Genomic DNA, 15,387 nt, shown 5'->3' with positions numbered 1-15,387 from the left:
TTAGCTAATAGTATAAATTTCTCCTTTTACTCTTTTTAATTTTTCAAATATTTTTATTATTCTAGCTAATTCCATATAAACTAATCTGACAGGAATTACATTAAATCTATAAATTAAATTGAAGATAACAGAAATCTTTACAATATTCCATCTGCCCATTGAGCAATATACTATGTCTTTCCATTTATTCAAGTCATTCTTTCTAATATCTCTTAGTAAGGATATTTGGTCTTCTTTATATTAACCCAAGTCCTAATAAATTTAATCTTGTATTTCACAGAAATGGATAATTTTTCTATTGTACATTTTAATTGATATAGGAAAGCTATTGATTTTACAGATTTACATCTAGCCATCCTGTAGAATGTTATTATTAGTTCAGATAGTTTTCAGTTAATTAGCTTGTTAAGTTAAAAAATAATTATTTGTGCTCTTGCCTGGTGGTTCAGTTGGTTGGAGCGTCATCTTATACACCAAAATATTGCGGGTTCGATCCCTGGTCAGGGCACCTATGGGAGGTAACTGATCGATATTTATGTCTCACATCAATGTTTTTCTCTCTCTCCCTTCCTCTCTCTCTAAAATAAATTTTAAAATATACATCCTTGGGTGAGGATTTTTTTAAGTATTATAATTATTGGCAAATATCAATCATTTTCTCTTTATTTTCAATGTACTTTATTGTAGGATTCATTTGACACACATTTTGAGACCCTTTTATGTGATAATTACCTAAATTGAAATCATAATTTCTATTTTAATGCATTGGCAAGAACTTTCAAAATAATGTTAAGTGATAGAAGGAATAATAGGTTTGTTGTAGAGCTTATTTTAACAGATAATATTCTTCTAATCCTAATTTGCCAGGAGTGATTGCTAAATTTCACATGACTTTGAGCATCTACTAAAGACTCTTTTGACTATCAGTGATAACTATATATTCTTTTCTTTATAAAGCTATTACACATGAGGCCTTATCTCCCCATTGCCCCCCACCACCCCCCACTCATGCCCTCACCCTGCTCATGTCTGTGTCCATTGGTTAGGCTTACATGCATGCATACAAGTCCTTTGGTACTATATTTACAGATTTACTACTCCTATATTTGTATTGAGAATAAAATTTATATTTCATTGCTGAATTAATAGGCTAGTATATTATTTTGGATTTTTGCTCCTATATACTGCTAAGTAAAAACAACCCATAATTTTCTATTTTTATTGTCTTTTCATAAAACTGTATCAGAGTCTGTTGTGATAAATTCAGTAAGAGACTTTCTACCCATATTCTGAAGTAGCTTTATGTAAAATAAAAATTATTTGTTTCTTTAAAATCTGAAAGATTGCCCAGCCATGGGGGTTCAGTGGTTGAGCATCGACCTGTGAATCAGGAGGTCATGGTTCAATTCCCAGTCAAGGCATATGCCCAAGTTGCAGGCACAATCCCCGATTGTGGAGGAGGCAGCCGAATGAGGATTCTCTCATCTCTCCCTTCCTCTCTGAAATCAATAAAAATATATTTTAAAAAATAAATAAATGAAATCTGAAAGAACTAGCCTAAAAATTTTTGAGCTATCCAATTTTTTACAGCTTCATTCAATTCTAAATTAAATTTTTCCAGATAATTACCATTTTCAATTAGTTTTTCAAATTTATTCATATGAAATTGTAATTACTGTTAGCTAATATTTCTTTAACCACTTCAAATTTATTATTATTTTCTCTTGGATTACTTGTATTTTGCTTTTTCTTATTATGCCAGCCAAAAACTTGCATAATTTAGTTATAACTTCAGAGAACCAGCTCTAGCAGTTCTCAATTAAACTAGTTTAAAACCAACTTATAATTGATTAGTTTCAACTTTAATTTTCTTCTTTCTGCTTTCTTAGATTTATTTTATTTTTCTAATTTTGTGAGGTCAATAAAAGTTCATTTAATTTTATTTTTCCTGTTTAGTAATAAAAGCTTCTAAAGCTAAAAATGTGTCCCTAACTGCTGCTTTGAGTACAATTGATATTAGGGTTTCTTATTATCATCGTTTTTAAAAGGCTCTATACCTTTAGGTAGATTTCTTTTTTTCATCCAATAATTTTATATGCCAGTTATTTTGTTATGACATTTCAGTTTTATTGTACTGTAAGAGAATGTGGTCTTTACAAATTTTAGTCTGAGTGATCTGAGCTTTGTTTTTCATATTACTTTTTTAAAATTTAATGAGTGGTTTAAATTGACTATATATATTAAGTTGTTCTTAATTAGATTAGGTATATTTTCTATGTCCTTTTTATTTCTTTTTTAAAGTAGCATGTTATATTCTATATTATTATGTTTCTATCAAATAAGACTTGTCTTTTCAGCAGTTATTTCCATATACTTTGACTTTTTGTTATGTAGAACATAAAAGTTTATGAAATAGCTTCATTGTGACTTATAAGCATTATTGGTAGAATCATCCACTTTGAATGTGAAAAGATGGCATTAAAACTAATTAACAAAAAGCCATCCAAATTGGAAAGGAAGAAGTAAAACTGTTATTCGCAGATGACATGATATTATACATAGAAAACCCTAAAGACTCCAGCAAAAAACTACTGGATTTAATAAATGAATTTGGCAATGTAGCAGGATATAATATTAACACCCTGAAATTGATGGCATTTTTATATACCAAAAATGAACTCTCAGAAAGAGAAACTAAAAATACAATCTCATTTACCATTGCAACAACAATAAAAATAAGATACTTAGGAATAAACTTAACCAAGGAAGTAAAAGACCTGTACTCAGAAAGCTACAGGATATTGAAAAAAGAGACAGAGGAAGATATAAACAAGTGGAAGAATATACTGTGTTAATGGATTGGGAGAATAACATTAAAATGTCCATACTACCCAAAACAATCTATAGATTCAATTGAAATACTAATGCATATTTCACATACCTAGAATAAACACTCCAAAAACTTATATGGAACCAAAAAAGACCTCGAATAGCCGGAGCAATCTTGAGAAAGAACAAAGTTGGAGGAATCACAATACCCGATATCAAGTTATACTACAAAGCCACTATACTCAAAACAGCCTGTTACTGGCACAAGAACAGGCATATAGATCACTGGAACAGAACAGAGTACCCAGAAATTGAACCAAGCCATTATGCTTAATTAATATTTGACAAAGGAGGCAAGAACATACAATGGAGTCAAGACATCTCTTCAATAAGTGGTGTTGGGAAAATTGGACAGGTACATGAAAAAAATGAAACTAGACCGCCAACTTATACCATATACAAGAATAAACTCAAAATTGATAAAAACTTAATGTAAGTCGTGAAACCATAAAAATCTTAGAAGAAACCATAGGTAGCTGACCAATTGCAGAGGGAAAGTGGGGTGGAGAGGGTAGGGGGGAGCAATGAACCTGGGAACTCATATGCATATATGCATAGCCAAAGGACACAGACAATAGTGTGGTGAAGGCCTAGGAGGGGGCCAGTGCAGGGTGGAGGGTGTCAATGGGGAAAAAAAACAAAGGGAACACCTGTAATACTTTCAACAATAAAGATAAATTACAAATTTAAAAAAACAAAAAATAATGTTCTTTAAATATTGCCAGGACAATTGTTAAAACTTATAGGGGGTAAAAAACTAAAGTTTAATCTAAATCCCCATACCCCCCCCCCAAAAAAAAATCTATATGAATTAACACATTAAATAGAAACTATAATATCATAAAGTTGGAAGTAAATACAGCTGCATATGTGTCTGCTGCAGTATGAGAAAATTTCTTTGTTAACACTGTTAAGCATGTAAACACAAAAAAAGACAGATATTACTATCAAAGCAGAAATCGAGGTGTTGCATCTGCCCTTCCTCTACTCTTCCTGACTTGGAGAAGAGTGTCCTGAAACATCTGCTCAGCCTTAGAACTGAAATCTTTACCTTCGGTTGGCACATGCTTATACCACTCCATTTTCAACTTCAGGTCTTTTATTATACCACTGGTCAATGCTTCTAAGCCTCTTACTCTGTTTTACTCTTTCAGAATATCTATTTTGCTTAGATTGGACCTCCCTGGTCAGCCCTCCAAATTTCACTGCACACTGATAGTGTCTTCCAATTTTTTTTGGTATCAAGAATATTACTTACAGCTTCTAAACATCTAATTTTAGCTATGTTTTTTTTTTTTTAATGTAATGGAACTTTCTAATTCTGACCAATGTTCTTATTATCAGAGCCTGCTTCATTTAATATAAGCAATTTCCTCTTTTATGTTTTGAAAATATGAAGCACATATATTCCAAGTGTTTGTTCCAATAATAGAAGTGCCTATTTTAGGAAGACTATTTTCCTGTGTATTTTTATGATAATGTTTCTCTTCTGCTGCCATTTTTAAAATAGACTCCATGTTACTAATGCTTCCCATTACTAAAATGAGATAGATCTGGGCACAGTGATGAAAGTAAAACCCAGCTGTTGGAACAAAAGTTGGGTTCATTTGGCATCTCTCATAACTGGCATGAAACACTGTAATTTTATTTGGAGGCAAAGAGAATCATTCAGGCTCAGAGAACAAGGGGAATAGCTTTAAGTTTTACTACTTCTATTTGAGGAACTCCTCATTCACATCTGTGAATGAAACCCCCAGGAATGGCTCTGCTTGCTAATGTAAAGGAATTAGAAGAGCATGTAAATGACCAGCACTGGACCCAGAAGCCTATATGAGGAGCTGATGGCCCAGAGATGTTATTATCCATCTTGAATCAATAGCAAAAAGGCCTAATTTACTTCCTGCTGCAAACATAAACATACTCTAATCTTATGCCTTAGTTGGGTTGTATAAATATTTTTATGTTTTCTTATTTATTTTTTTACACACAGAGAAATAAATCCTATCTAGAGGTGGCTGTTTTAATTGTCTATATCCTATACTCATTTTCATCTACCTTATATATCTTTATGTGACAATGTTACTCATTTTTTAAGTTGTTAGTAGCAATAAAACTGATATTACAAGTACCTTTTCAAGAAGTCAATGACAGGATTTGTAATCTCCACCATAAGGGAATATTTTTCATCGTTTATACATTTTAGCATAATTTGGATAAAAAATTCCAGGAATCTAGGTCTCTGTTTAAATTTCATAACTGTGAAAACAAGGAAGTTCATATATATATAATTACCAATACACTGTTATTAGTGCTGAATGGTTACTATTACTAATACTCATTTTGTTCTAACAGAAAAATTTATTAACCTGTTTTATAGATTTCTCACTTTTAAAAAATATATAGAGTAAATGTGGTGAGAACTACTATTTTCTAAAATCAAATAATCCTTTCAGTCTATATTTCATTTATTTTCCAAACAACTCAGTGTTAAGAAAGATTTCTTAAAAGTTGCCTCTCATGTATGACTAGTTGGAAAAAAAATTGCAGAATAACTAGTTATCCTACTTTTTATTATATTGCACTCTGAGTTAAGCAATAATGTTGCTGTTTCTTCACAGCTGAACTTAAAGATCACTAACACATTTTTCAATCCCCTAGTTTTTGTAAGTTTCATTTACTACCCAAATAAGCCACCATCAAGTTTCTGTCTTCCCAAACTTTAAATCAGGCTCCTATTTTGGTCTCTTTCATCACTTGACAATCAAGCGTCTGGATTATTCTAAATAAGTAAAGGACCCAAAATCTTCTGCCTGGTTAGACCAAGCATGTCAAACTTGCGGCCAACAGGCCGCATAACCCAGTTAGGCATGTGGTCTGCTGGCCACGAGTTTGACATGCTTGGGTTAGACCTTTAAGTAGTAAGCAACAACAAAACCCACAGAATGAATGATCTTCAATAGTAAGTTGAGTGAACAGCATGTACACATTTAGGTCACCTACCTTCTTTCACAGCACCTTTGACCGACCAATTTAAAACTATAGGGTAAAGAAATATAGGGTCCTCTGATCCTGAAAGTTCAGCTGTAACAACTAAAGTTAAAAATATTAATAATAAATAATACATTCTGTTTAACATCAATAATCAAATAGGAAAATTCTTTGGAGGAGACAAAAAATAGGAAAAAAACCTCAAGTGTTCTTTATAAATTATGTGCCTTAAAAGTATCAATTATATCGTATTTTAGAGATTAAAAATTTCAATAGTCTCAATTATTTTCTTTTCATTCCCCCCACCCAAGAGCCAAGGAGTCTGCTACCAAATAGCTAAAGAGTTTCCAAGGCACAAGTTTCTGTTATTCAACAGCTGTCATATATCAGCAAAGCCCAGACTCAGAAACCTACCAATTATATTAACTCCATTTTTATAAAATTATCATTTAAAGACAGTAAAGCATAGAATAATGAACAGCACAGCCATTGGAGCCAGATTGCCTGGGCTCAGAATCTAACGCAGACATCTTTAAATTATGAGACCTTGGGAAGGTACTCAGCTTCTGTGTGCCTCAGTTTTCTTATCTTTAAAATGGGAATAACAACAATACGTTCTTCCTATAATAGTTATATAGGAATTATATGAGTTTTGATATGTATAAAACACATAGTAGTTTCTGGCACACAGGAAAGAGTAAATTAGTAACATTACACTGTGCTTCCTGGTAAAATGTTAGGGTTTTTGTGTTTGTTTGTTTTGATAATATGAAAAGAAATAATTCACATTTCTAGAACACTTTACATTTTAAGGAATTACATGTTTATAGGTACCCAGACAATTACAGCTTTCAATAAACTATGTTCACTGGTTATATGAATAATAGAGCATTGGGTTCCACTCATAAATTCAGCTTATAACAGACATGGAGAATGATGAAATAGAGAAATCTAAGTCAGGGAATTCTGAAGCACCACAACCACCCCGATATAACTGAGACACACAGGAAGAGAGGTACGTTAGTGACACAGAAGTCTACAGGTATGGTCAGTTCCCAGAAGACACGGGACCAAAAGTGGAGCCTCCCACTTAAAAGAAAGGCAGGTACTCTCCTGTTCTTCTGGAAGATCTGAAGTACCTGCTTTTTAAAAATGTGATAATACTTATCACCAGAAACTAAATCAATTGCTTACACAGATTTCCAAATTGCAAACTCCCAAAATTCCAATCATTGTGTTAACATTCTAATAAAAGAGTAATATGCAAATTGACCACACCTCTGCTATACCCACAAGCCACGCCCACCAGCCAATCAGGAGCAAGTATGCAAATTAACCCAACCAAGATGGCGGTGGCCACGGAGCGAGCAGGAGGCTTGGGTTTCCACAGCAATGGAGGAAGCCAAGCTTTCTGCACACCCTGGCCGGCCCTGGACTCCACTCAAGGCTACAAAGTTTCAATTATAGAAGATAAATAAATCCCAGATACCAGGGCCTCTGCTTGGGTCACCAGGGGGTGTGGCCGGCCTGCAAACCACCACAGGTCCCTCGCCCAGGCTGCCCCACACCCCAAGGGAACCCCCACCCTGATCCGGGACACCCTTCAGGGCAAACCAGCTGAACCCCACCCGTGCACCAGGCCTCTATCCTATCTAATAAAAGAGTAATATGCAAGTTGACCATCACTCCAACACACAAGATGGCTGCCCCCATGTGGTCAAAGATGGCTGCCCCCATGTGGACACAAGATGGCTGCCACAAGATGGCCAGCAGGAGACAGCAGTAGGGAGGGACCAGGCCTGCAAGGGAGGGCAGTTGTGGGAGATCAGGCCAGCAGGAGAGAGCAGTTGGGAGGGACCAGGCCTGCAAGGGAGGGCAGTTGGGGGTGAATAAGCCTGCAGGGGAGGGCAGTTAGGGGTGACCAGGCTGGCAGAGGAGGGAAGTTGTGGGTGACCAGGCCTGCAGGGAAGGGCAGTTGGGGGAGACCGAGGCCTGCAGGGGAGAGCAGTTGGGGGGACCAGGCCTGCAGGGGAAGGCAATTAGGGGCAAACAGGCTGGCAGGGGAGCAGTTAGGCATCAATCAGGCTGGCAGGGGAGTGGTTAGGGGGTGATCAGCCTGGCAGGCAGAAGCGGTTAGGGGCAATCAGGAAGGCAGGCAGGCGAGCAGTTGGGAGCCAGCAGTCCTGGATTGTGAGAGGGATGTCCGACTGCCTGTTTAGGCCTGATCCTATCTGGATGAGGCCTAAACGGGCAGTCGGACATCCCTCAAGGGGTCCCTGATTAGAGAGGGTGCAGGCTGGGCTGAGGAACACACACCCCCATGCACGAATTTCGTGCACCAGGCCTCTAGTATTAGCACAATGATCTGAAATTAAACTAATCTTTCACTTGAGTAGACAGTGTTTCAAATCACTCACACATTAACACCTCTCATGATATCCCTTTTTATTTCTCAGTTACCCTTTGCTGTTAGAGCAGTGCTTCTCAATTTTGCACTCTCCCTTCCCAACATATTTGGCAACATTTGCCTCCCAGTTGGTTGTCACAGCTGGGGGAAGGGGGTGGGGAGTCTTGTGTGCTATGTATCTATGGATAGAAGCCAGAATGCTGCTCAACATCCACAATGCCTAGGACAGTCCCCCACAACAATTATCTTGCCCAAATTGGCAATAGTGTCAAGGTTGAGAAACCCTGCTTTAGAATCAGAAGAGATAGGCTCAAATCTGAGCTAGCTATGCAATCCTAAATAAATCACTTAATCTTTATCAGTCACATCTGTAAAAAAGCAGTTAGCAATCCCTTATTAACAGAATATTATTAATATTATAAATTTAAAGTTAAATTTATTATATAAAAGCACTATGTAAACCTTAAAGGGTTTACCCAAATGATAATCTCCCCTTAATCCTTTTAACAAAATATTTTCTTATTTAAAAAATATATATATAATGCTCAACACAAGTATGCAGAAAGAAAACAAAATGACTACATTGCTTCGTCAGTTTGAGAAGGTGTGTCTCCAACAAGAGCAGCTGTTCATTTATTTTTTCAGGTGATAATGTCTGCTGTAGCCTCTTGGTCCTAGAAGACTTCTTAGAACAACCCTAGAAACATTGGTTACATTTCAGAATGTACTTCAACATGTCTCAGCAATTGTCATTTTCAAATAGCATTCTTAGAATTCTGTTTTCGTACTTGTAAATAAAACTATGATCTACATGGCTAAATAACATGAATTAATAAATGCCAGAGGCAAGGGGGCCTCCATGGGGACATGTGTGGGGAGTGTCCTGAGGCAAAGCCTGGGTGATATGCAGGGGCTGGCTGACAGGCTCTGAGAGTGAACCACTTGGTGGGAAAAAAACCTTCAAATCGCCTCCAGCTTAATCAAACTTTCTCTAGACAAAGCAACCCCCTTGAAAAAAGGTTATGGCTAAAAATGTTATCCAGTTAAACTGTGCTGATAGTTGAAGGTTTTTGCGGCAAACAAATGCTTCCATGGAAACTCAACATATAATAGAGAAAGAAATGGAGCTACTCTGATACAGCCACCCCCGTCACTGAAGGGGCTTCAAGTAATTCCTAGTGCACCTCGGAAACCTGGTCAACTAAGTGACAGTTCAAACTGGATTAACCAAAACATTTAACCATATAATTTCTAGAAAAGGCAATAAAGCAGGCTCTAGTAAGCACCAAGCTTGGGAGACAGATAATAAAAAGTTGTCTCAAATGTTAGCAGTCTTCTAATGAAGACAATTTAGGTGTGACAATGAGTTTGGGAAATCTACTTTGAATACTGTGAAAAGCTCTGACATGTTCTCACTACATTCAGTGATGCACCCAGGATAATAAAATCTTCAATTTGGGAGACTTTTCAGGGCTTTTAGTGCAATGTCCAGCAGGGTGCAGGAAGCTCACTACCAGTCGTAATTGATGATCAGTACAGGTGATAGGGAGCTTTCCAGTATTTCTGCATGAATTAATTTTTTTAATCACAAAAGAAAAGGGGGGGGGGGAAATCAGCTCTTCACTATATATCACTTTTCTTTTATGTAACTATAACAAATTAAAAACTGTTTTTAACATGTTTACTAATAACACACGATCTCTTAAAAGACTCAACTAAATATAAGCTTAGAGATGAGGAACAAAAAACAGTTACCTCCTCTTGTGTTTCTTCTTGCTCAGTAATACCAAATAGAGATTTGCACTCCGGTGTGATGTCCAACATCTTTTTTCCATAATTTATAATAATTACTGCCAGGTCATATTCCTTCCATGAACGCAGAATCTAATTTAAAATATTTACTAATCATCTCTGTTGGAAACTCTTGATGATTCTCAAGTGTCTTACATCATCTTTCATAAACTCAACAGTCCCATTAATGTTTTGGGTCTAAGAATTACCGTTTCTGTTAAGGAAACTGAAAGCTAACCTCCAGATCATATGTCCCTAGAATTAAAACTGCTTGATTCCACTCTTTTGAATGAGGGACAAATAACAGGAATCTCATCAATAATGAATACCCTGTACCTCTGGGACATATAGCCATATACGTTTGGTAAGTTAACTACTCAGAAAATGTTTCCACTTAAAAGATCCATGTTAAAGCAAAATCATTCTTAAAGGCCACATAACCGTCACCTCTTATCTTGAGTTGCTTTCCATGTGAAATGGCAAAATTACTGACAATGGTGTTGGGGGAGGGGCATTGACAACCATAAATGCATTACAAGGCACTCTGGTAGTGGGCTGAGCTAGAATTAAGCTGTTTGGGGCAGATTCTCCATGAACCCCAGGAGAAGCAGACACTAATCATAAGAAGGGGGGTGGCCCACTCTCCCACTCCCATCCATATTTTCCCATTATTGCTATTCTTTGCCTTCTCTACCTGGTCCTTACCTACCTCTCTAGTGTAATCTTTGACCACTCATCTTCTTGCACTTTAAGTTTACAAAATATTGACCCAAGTATAAATTCTGACCATGGTTTCAGGACTTCATGCTTTCGTACAGCTGAGCCATTTCCCAGAACAGCTTCCCCACCTTATTAGAGTAATGCAAGGGTTATTAACGTAACCTGGTCATTAAAACCTGGATTCTAGCATCAACTCCAAGAAAGCTTCCCTGACCAGCAATCTAATTTGTATGGAGCCTGCTGCAGTGAAGGGTCACATGAAGGAAACACACTCACCGCGAACCCCATAAGGCAATTCTCTGTGGGTAGAAATAAGTTTGTATGAATTTGTTATATGTAGATGCGTTCTGTCAAGTTGAATAAGTTAGTATTTACAATGAGTAACAAGTGTTACTTCCCATGCAGGGAAAGGATATAATAAGTGGCTGAATAAGGAAGTGAATAGCTGCTTAAACCTGATAAGACTGACTTCATGCAAGGTGTAAGAACTGGAAATACTTCTGTGGGACCAGCGCAATAGTGGTATAAGGTAATGCTGACTGTGGAACAAAGGATGGGAAGGAAAATGGTGAAATAGCATTTGAAAAGGTAGATGGGGTTAGTCATTCAAGGCCTTGAATGCCAGGCAAGGTAGTCCAACCTTATTATAAAATTGATACAAGAGGGAGATAGTTTTGTTATTAGAAAACACAAATGGGGTAATGTTTGCTCTCTTCACAACTTCGCTTTCCGACATATGTAGGTCCTCCGCTGATAGAGTACTAGGCAATCTTTTCTCCTTGTTATAATATGCCAGTAGAAAACACTAAATGAAAAAGAACATTTCAAATCAAAAGAAAAAGAGAACCAGTTCTACTTAACACATCAAATGAGCAGAAACAAAAAGACTAGGCCAGCTGTTTAGCATAATAATTTTTTAACAATGGCAAAATAATGAAACATTGAAGACTATGTGTCTCAGAAGTGGCACTTCATTTGGAATTCTGGCAACTTTTGGAAAAACTACTGCTGCTTGTAGAAGAAAGACTAAGCCATCTGAAAAGAGTAGCAATTTTTTAAAAGTAGCAGAGAAAAGAAACTGGCATTTGACAAATTGGGCTTTATAAGAGAAAATCCATATAAAAATGTGTTTATATGAAATGAACACCTGAAATCTGGGACTGCTGGTCATGCTGGAGGAAGCTTCTGGAATGACAATTCTAAGGATATCAATTTTGGAAGACTAGTTCTAATAGCAAAATCCTATTAATATATAGCAAAATCTTAAATTAATATATACTTTACTTAAAAAAAAATCCAGCCCTGGCCAGGTAGCTCAGTTGTTAGAGCATTGTCCTGATACGCCAAGGTTGTGGGTTCCATCTCTGGTCAGGGCACATACCACAGCAACCAATGAATATATAAATAAGTGGAACAACAAATCTCTCTCTCTCTCTCTCCCATCCCCTCTCTAAACATATCCTCAGATAAGGATTAAAAAAGAAAGATTTTGACTAATAGACTCTCTGATTCTTTCTCTTGCCTAGTGGAAGCAGGACTGGCTCCTTGGACTAAGTGCACATTGAGATTCTTAGATAATCCTCTTCCCTTCCCACTCTACACAGTGTCCCATTTCATCTGTTTCTATTGCTCCAATTGAGCCCATATATTAATGACTCCTTGGTCTTTATACATATTTGGCCTCTTCTGACCTCCAAGCCTATAGATCCAATCATATGATCATATAATGGCCACCTCTTTGAATATCCTATAGGCCCCCAAATTCAATATATTCAAAACTCATTATCTTTTCTCCATTTTCCACACAAAATTGCTCCCCATCAACACGTAGCATTGTATTCACCCCACTGCCCAGGGCAGATAACTGGATTGTTGTTGACTCTTCCCTCTCCCTGTTTTATCCCCCTATACTCAATAAGTTTCCAGGTTCTCAATGCTCTCTCATTAATAACTTTTAAAATATATATTTTTTATTGATTTTTTATAGAGTGGAAGGGAGGATAGAGAGTTAGAAACATCAATGAGAGAGAAACAATGATCAGCTGCCTCCTGCACACCTCCTACTGGGGATATGCCCACAACCAAGGTACATGCTCTTGACGGGAATCAAACCTGGGACCTTTCAGTCCACAGACTGACACTCTATCCACTGAGCGAAACCGGTTAGGGCTCATTAGTAACTCTTGAATCTTTTCCATTCCCTCTCCCACTTTTCCACACTAGCTTAATTTATCATCTCCCACCTTCTAACTCATTCCCTGCCTCAGGTCTTACGTACCCCCCATGCCCCATCCCTCTAATGATGAACTGTTACACAACCAGAATAATTTCTTTTTTCTAAAATGAAAATCTCATTATATCATTTCAGGGTTTGAAAAACCATCAACCGTTCCTCTTATTTAATCTATTTATCTACTTTTTGTTTCGGTGTGTTTTTTGAATTCTGTGTCCTGTTGAGAGAGATTTTCCCTGACTTCAAGGCCATACATCCTTGAATCCATTGGGATTTTATTTTGTGTATGGTATGAGGTAGGACGCTGGCTTTGTTTATTTTCAGATGAACTGTCAGTTATACCAGCACCTTTTAATAAATAAACTACTATAATAAACTAGAGGCCCAGTGCATGAAAATTCATGCACTGGAGGTGAGGTCCCTCAGCCCAGCCTGCCCCTTCTCACAGTCCAGGAGTCTTCAGGGGAGGGAGGCGACCTGGTGATCAGAGGAAGGCAACACTCGCATCACACCTCTGCTGCTGCCACTGCCGGCAGCGCACCCTCGGCCAGCCCTGGTTACCTGAGCCTTGGGCAGCCCTGGGCAGCTGGACAGCTGCCATCCGAGGCTTGCCTGTACCTCGGGCCAGCCCTGAGCAGCTGGGCAGCTGACAACCAAGACTTGCCTGTGCTTCGGGCCAGCCCTGGGAGGCTGGGGGGCTGGGAAGACTGGAGGATTCCGGAGGCAAGCACGTGGCAAAGCCTTGCTGCACGCCTGCCGTCCTGTGTACCTGCCGCCCCAGAGGGGCTGAGGGGACTGGGCGCCGCCATCTTGTGGCTGTGGGCGCCGCCATCTTTGAGGGCATGGCAGTCAATCAGCATATTCCCTCCTTATTGGCTATGGGCGCCACCATCTTTGTGATGGTGTGAAGGTCAATTATCATATTCCCTCTTTATTAGATAGGATTATTATTTTCTTAATGAATCAAAATAGCACTTTTGTCATATATTAAGTTCTTCTGTAGACCTGGGTCTGGTTCCTGCTGGATTCTCTATTCTCTTTCACTGACATTTGCCCATTATTTTACTAACACTACTTTTTATTGAAGTGGATTTATGGTAAATTTTAATATCTAGTGAGGACTTTTAAATTACCCTAATCAGTTTCAGAGAAACCCCATTGGGATTCTTATTTGGACTACATTACATTTAAATATTATTTTAGGAAAGATTTACATTTCTATGAGAGGAAGTCTTCCTGTTCAGGAACTTGGTGTGACCTACCATATGTTCAGATCTTTTCTGTGTCCTTTGGTAAGATTTCACAGTTCTTTTATTTATGTTCTTTAACATTTTGTTAAATTTAAAATATTGTGCATTACAAGTACTATATTTTCCCCTCTCCATTTCTAACTGGCTATTGCTAATTTTAAAAAAATTAACATTCTATAAGTATTTTACATATAATCACTTTATAAATTCTCTTTTTCTTCTAATAACTTTTGACTAGATTCTCATAAAATTCTCTTTTTACTTCTAGTAACTTTTTACTAGATTCTCATGGGTTTTTGAGACCTCTACAATTACAAATAAATTATACTTTTCTATTACAAAATTAATTTTATATTCTTATCTATTGCTTGAGACAGAATCTCTATAAATAATGAATCACACTATTAAGAGTCGGTATTTCCTATGCCTAATTTTTTTTAAAATGGCTTCAGAAATTTGCCATTTAGTAAGATAATTGTTGTAAAACTTCGGTAAATGTCTTTATCATTACATTAATTCCCCCTTACCTGCAGTTTTACTTTCTGTGGTTTTAGTTATTGTGGTCAACCTTAGCCCCAAATATTAAATTTCCCCAACCATAGGCATCATGTACTCCTGGCGTCCAACCATAGACATTGTCTTGGCTCAATGCCCCAAGAACACCCCAAGCAGATGATCCTCCTTCTGATTTATCATCAGAAGGTCAATAGTAACCTCATGCTACATCTCAGTGCCTAAGTCATTCACCTCACTTCACCTCATCAAGTAGGCATTGTATCAACTCACATTATCACAAGAAGGGTGAATACAGTACCATTAGATATTTTGAGAAAGAGAGAAACCACATTTTCATAACTTTTATTATAGTATATTGTTATAATTTTTCCATTTTATAATTATATATTGTTGTTAATCTCTTACTGTGTCTAACCTTATCATATGTGTGTATGGGGAAAAACATAGTATATATACGGTTCAGTAGTTTCAGGCATCCACTAGGGATCTTGAAACATTTTCCCCACAAATAAGGAGTGACTACCGTATTCAATAGCTTCCTTTAATTCCTAAGTTATTTTGAAATTTTATTAGGAAAAGTTGTTAAGTATTAT

The 15,387-nt window shown here is 37.1% G+C and overlaps 1 protein-coding gene across 1 annotated transcript in view; it reads right to left on the bottom strand.

The window, feature by feature from the left end:
- Positions 1–15,387, bottom strand: part of CFAP54 (cilia and flagella associated protein 54) — a gene marked incomplete at both ends in the record, with an annotated part of 264,389 nt that overhangs the window by 147,182 nt on the left and 101,820 nt on the right. The window contains 4 exon segments of the mRNA XM_080660197.1: positions 5,019–5,145; positions 5,890–5,979; positions 8,867–8,981; positions 10,040–10,168. Coding sequence (XP_080516323.1) covers positions 5,019–5,145; positions 5,890–5,979; positions 8,867–8,981; positions 10,040–10,168 — 461 coding nt within the window.

Source organism: Plecotus auritus, assembly GCF_963455305.1.
Source record: "Plecotus auritus genome assembly, chromosome: 3".
NCBI classification, from domain to species: Eukaryota; Metazoa; Chordata; class Mammalia; order Chiroptera; family Vespertilionidae; genus Plecotus; species Plecotus auritus.
This window is presented reverse-complemented; position numbering and strand designations above follow the sequence as displayed.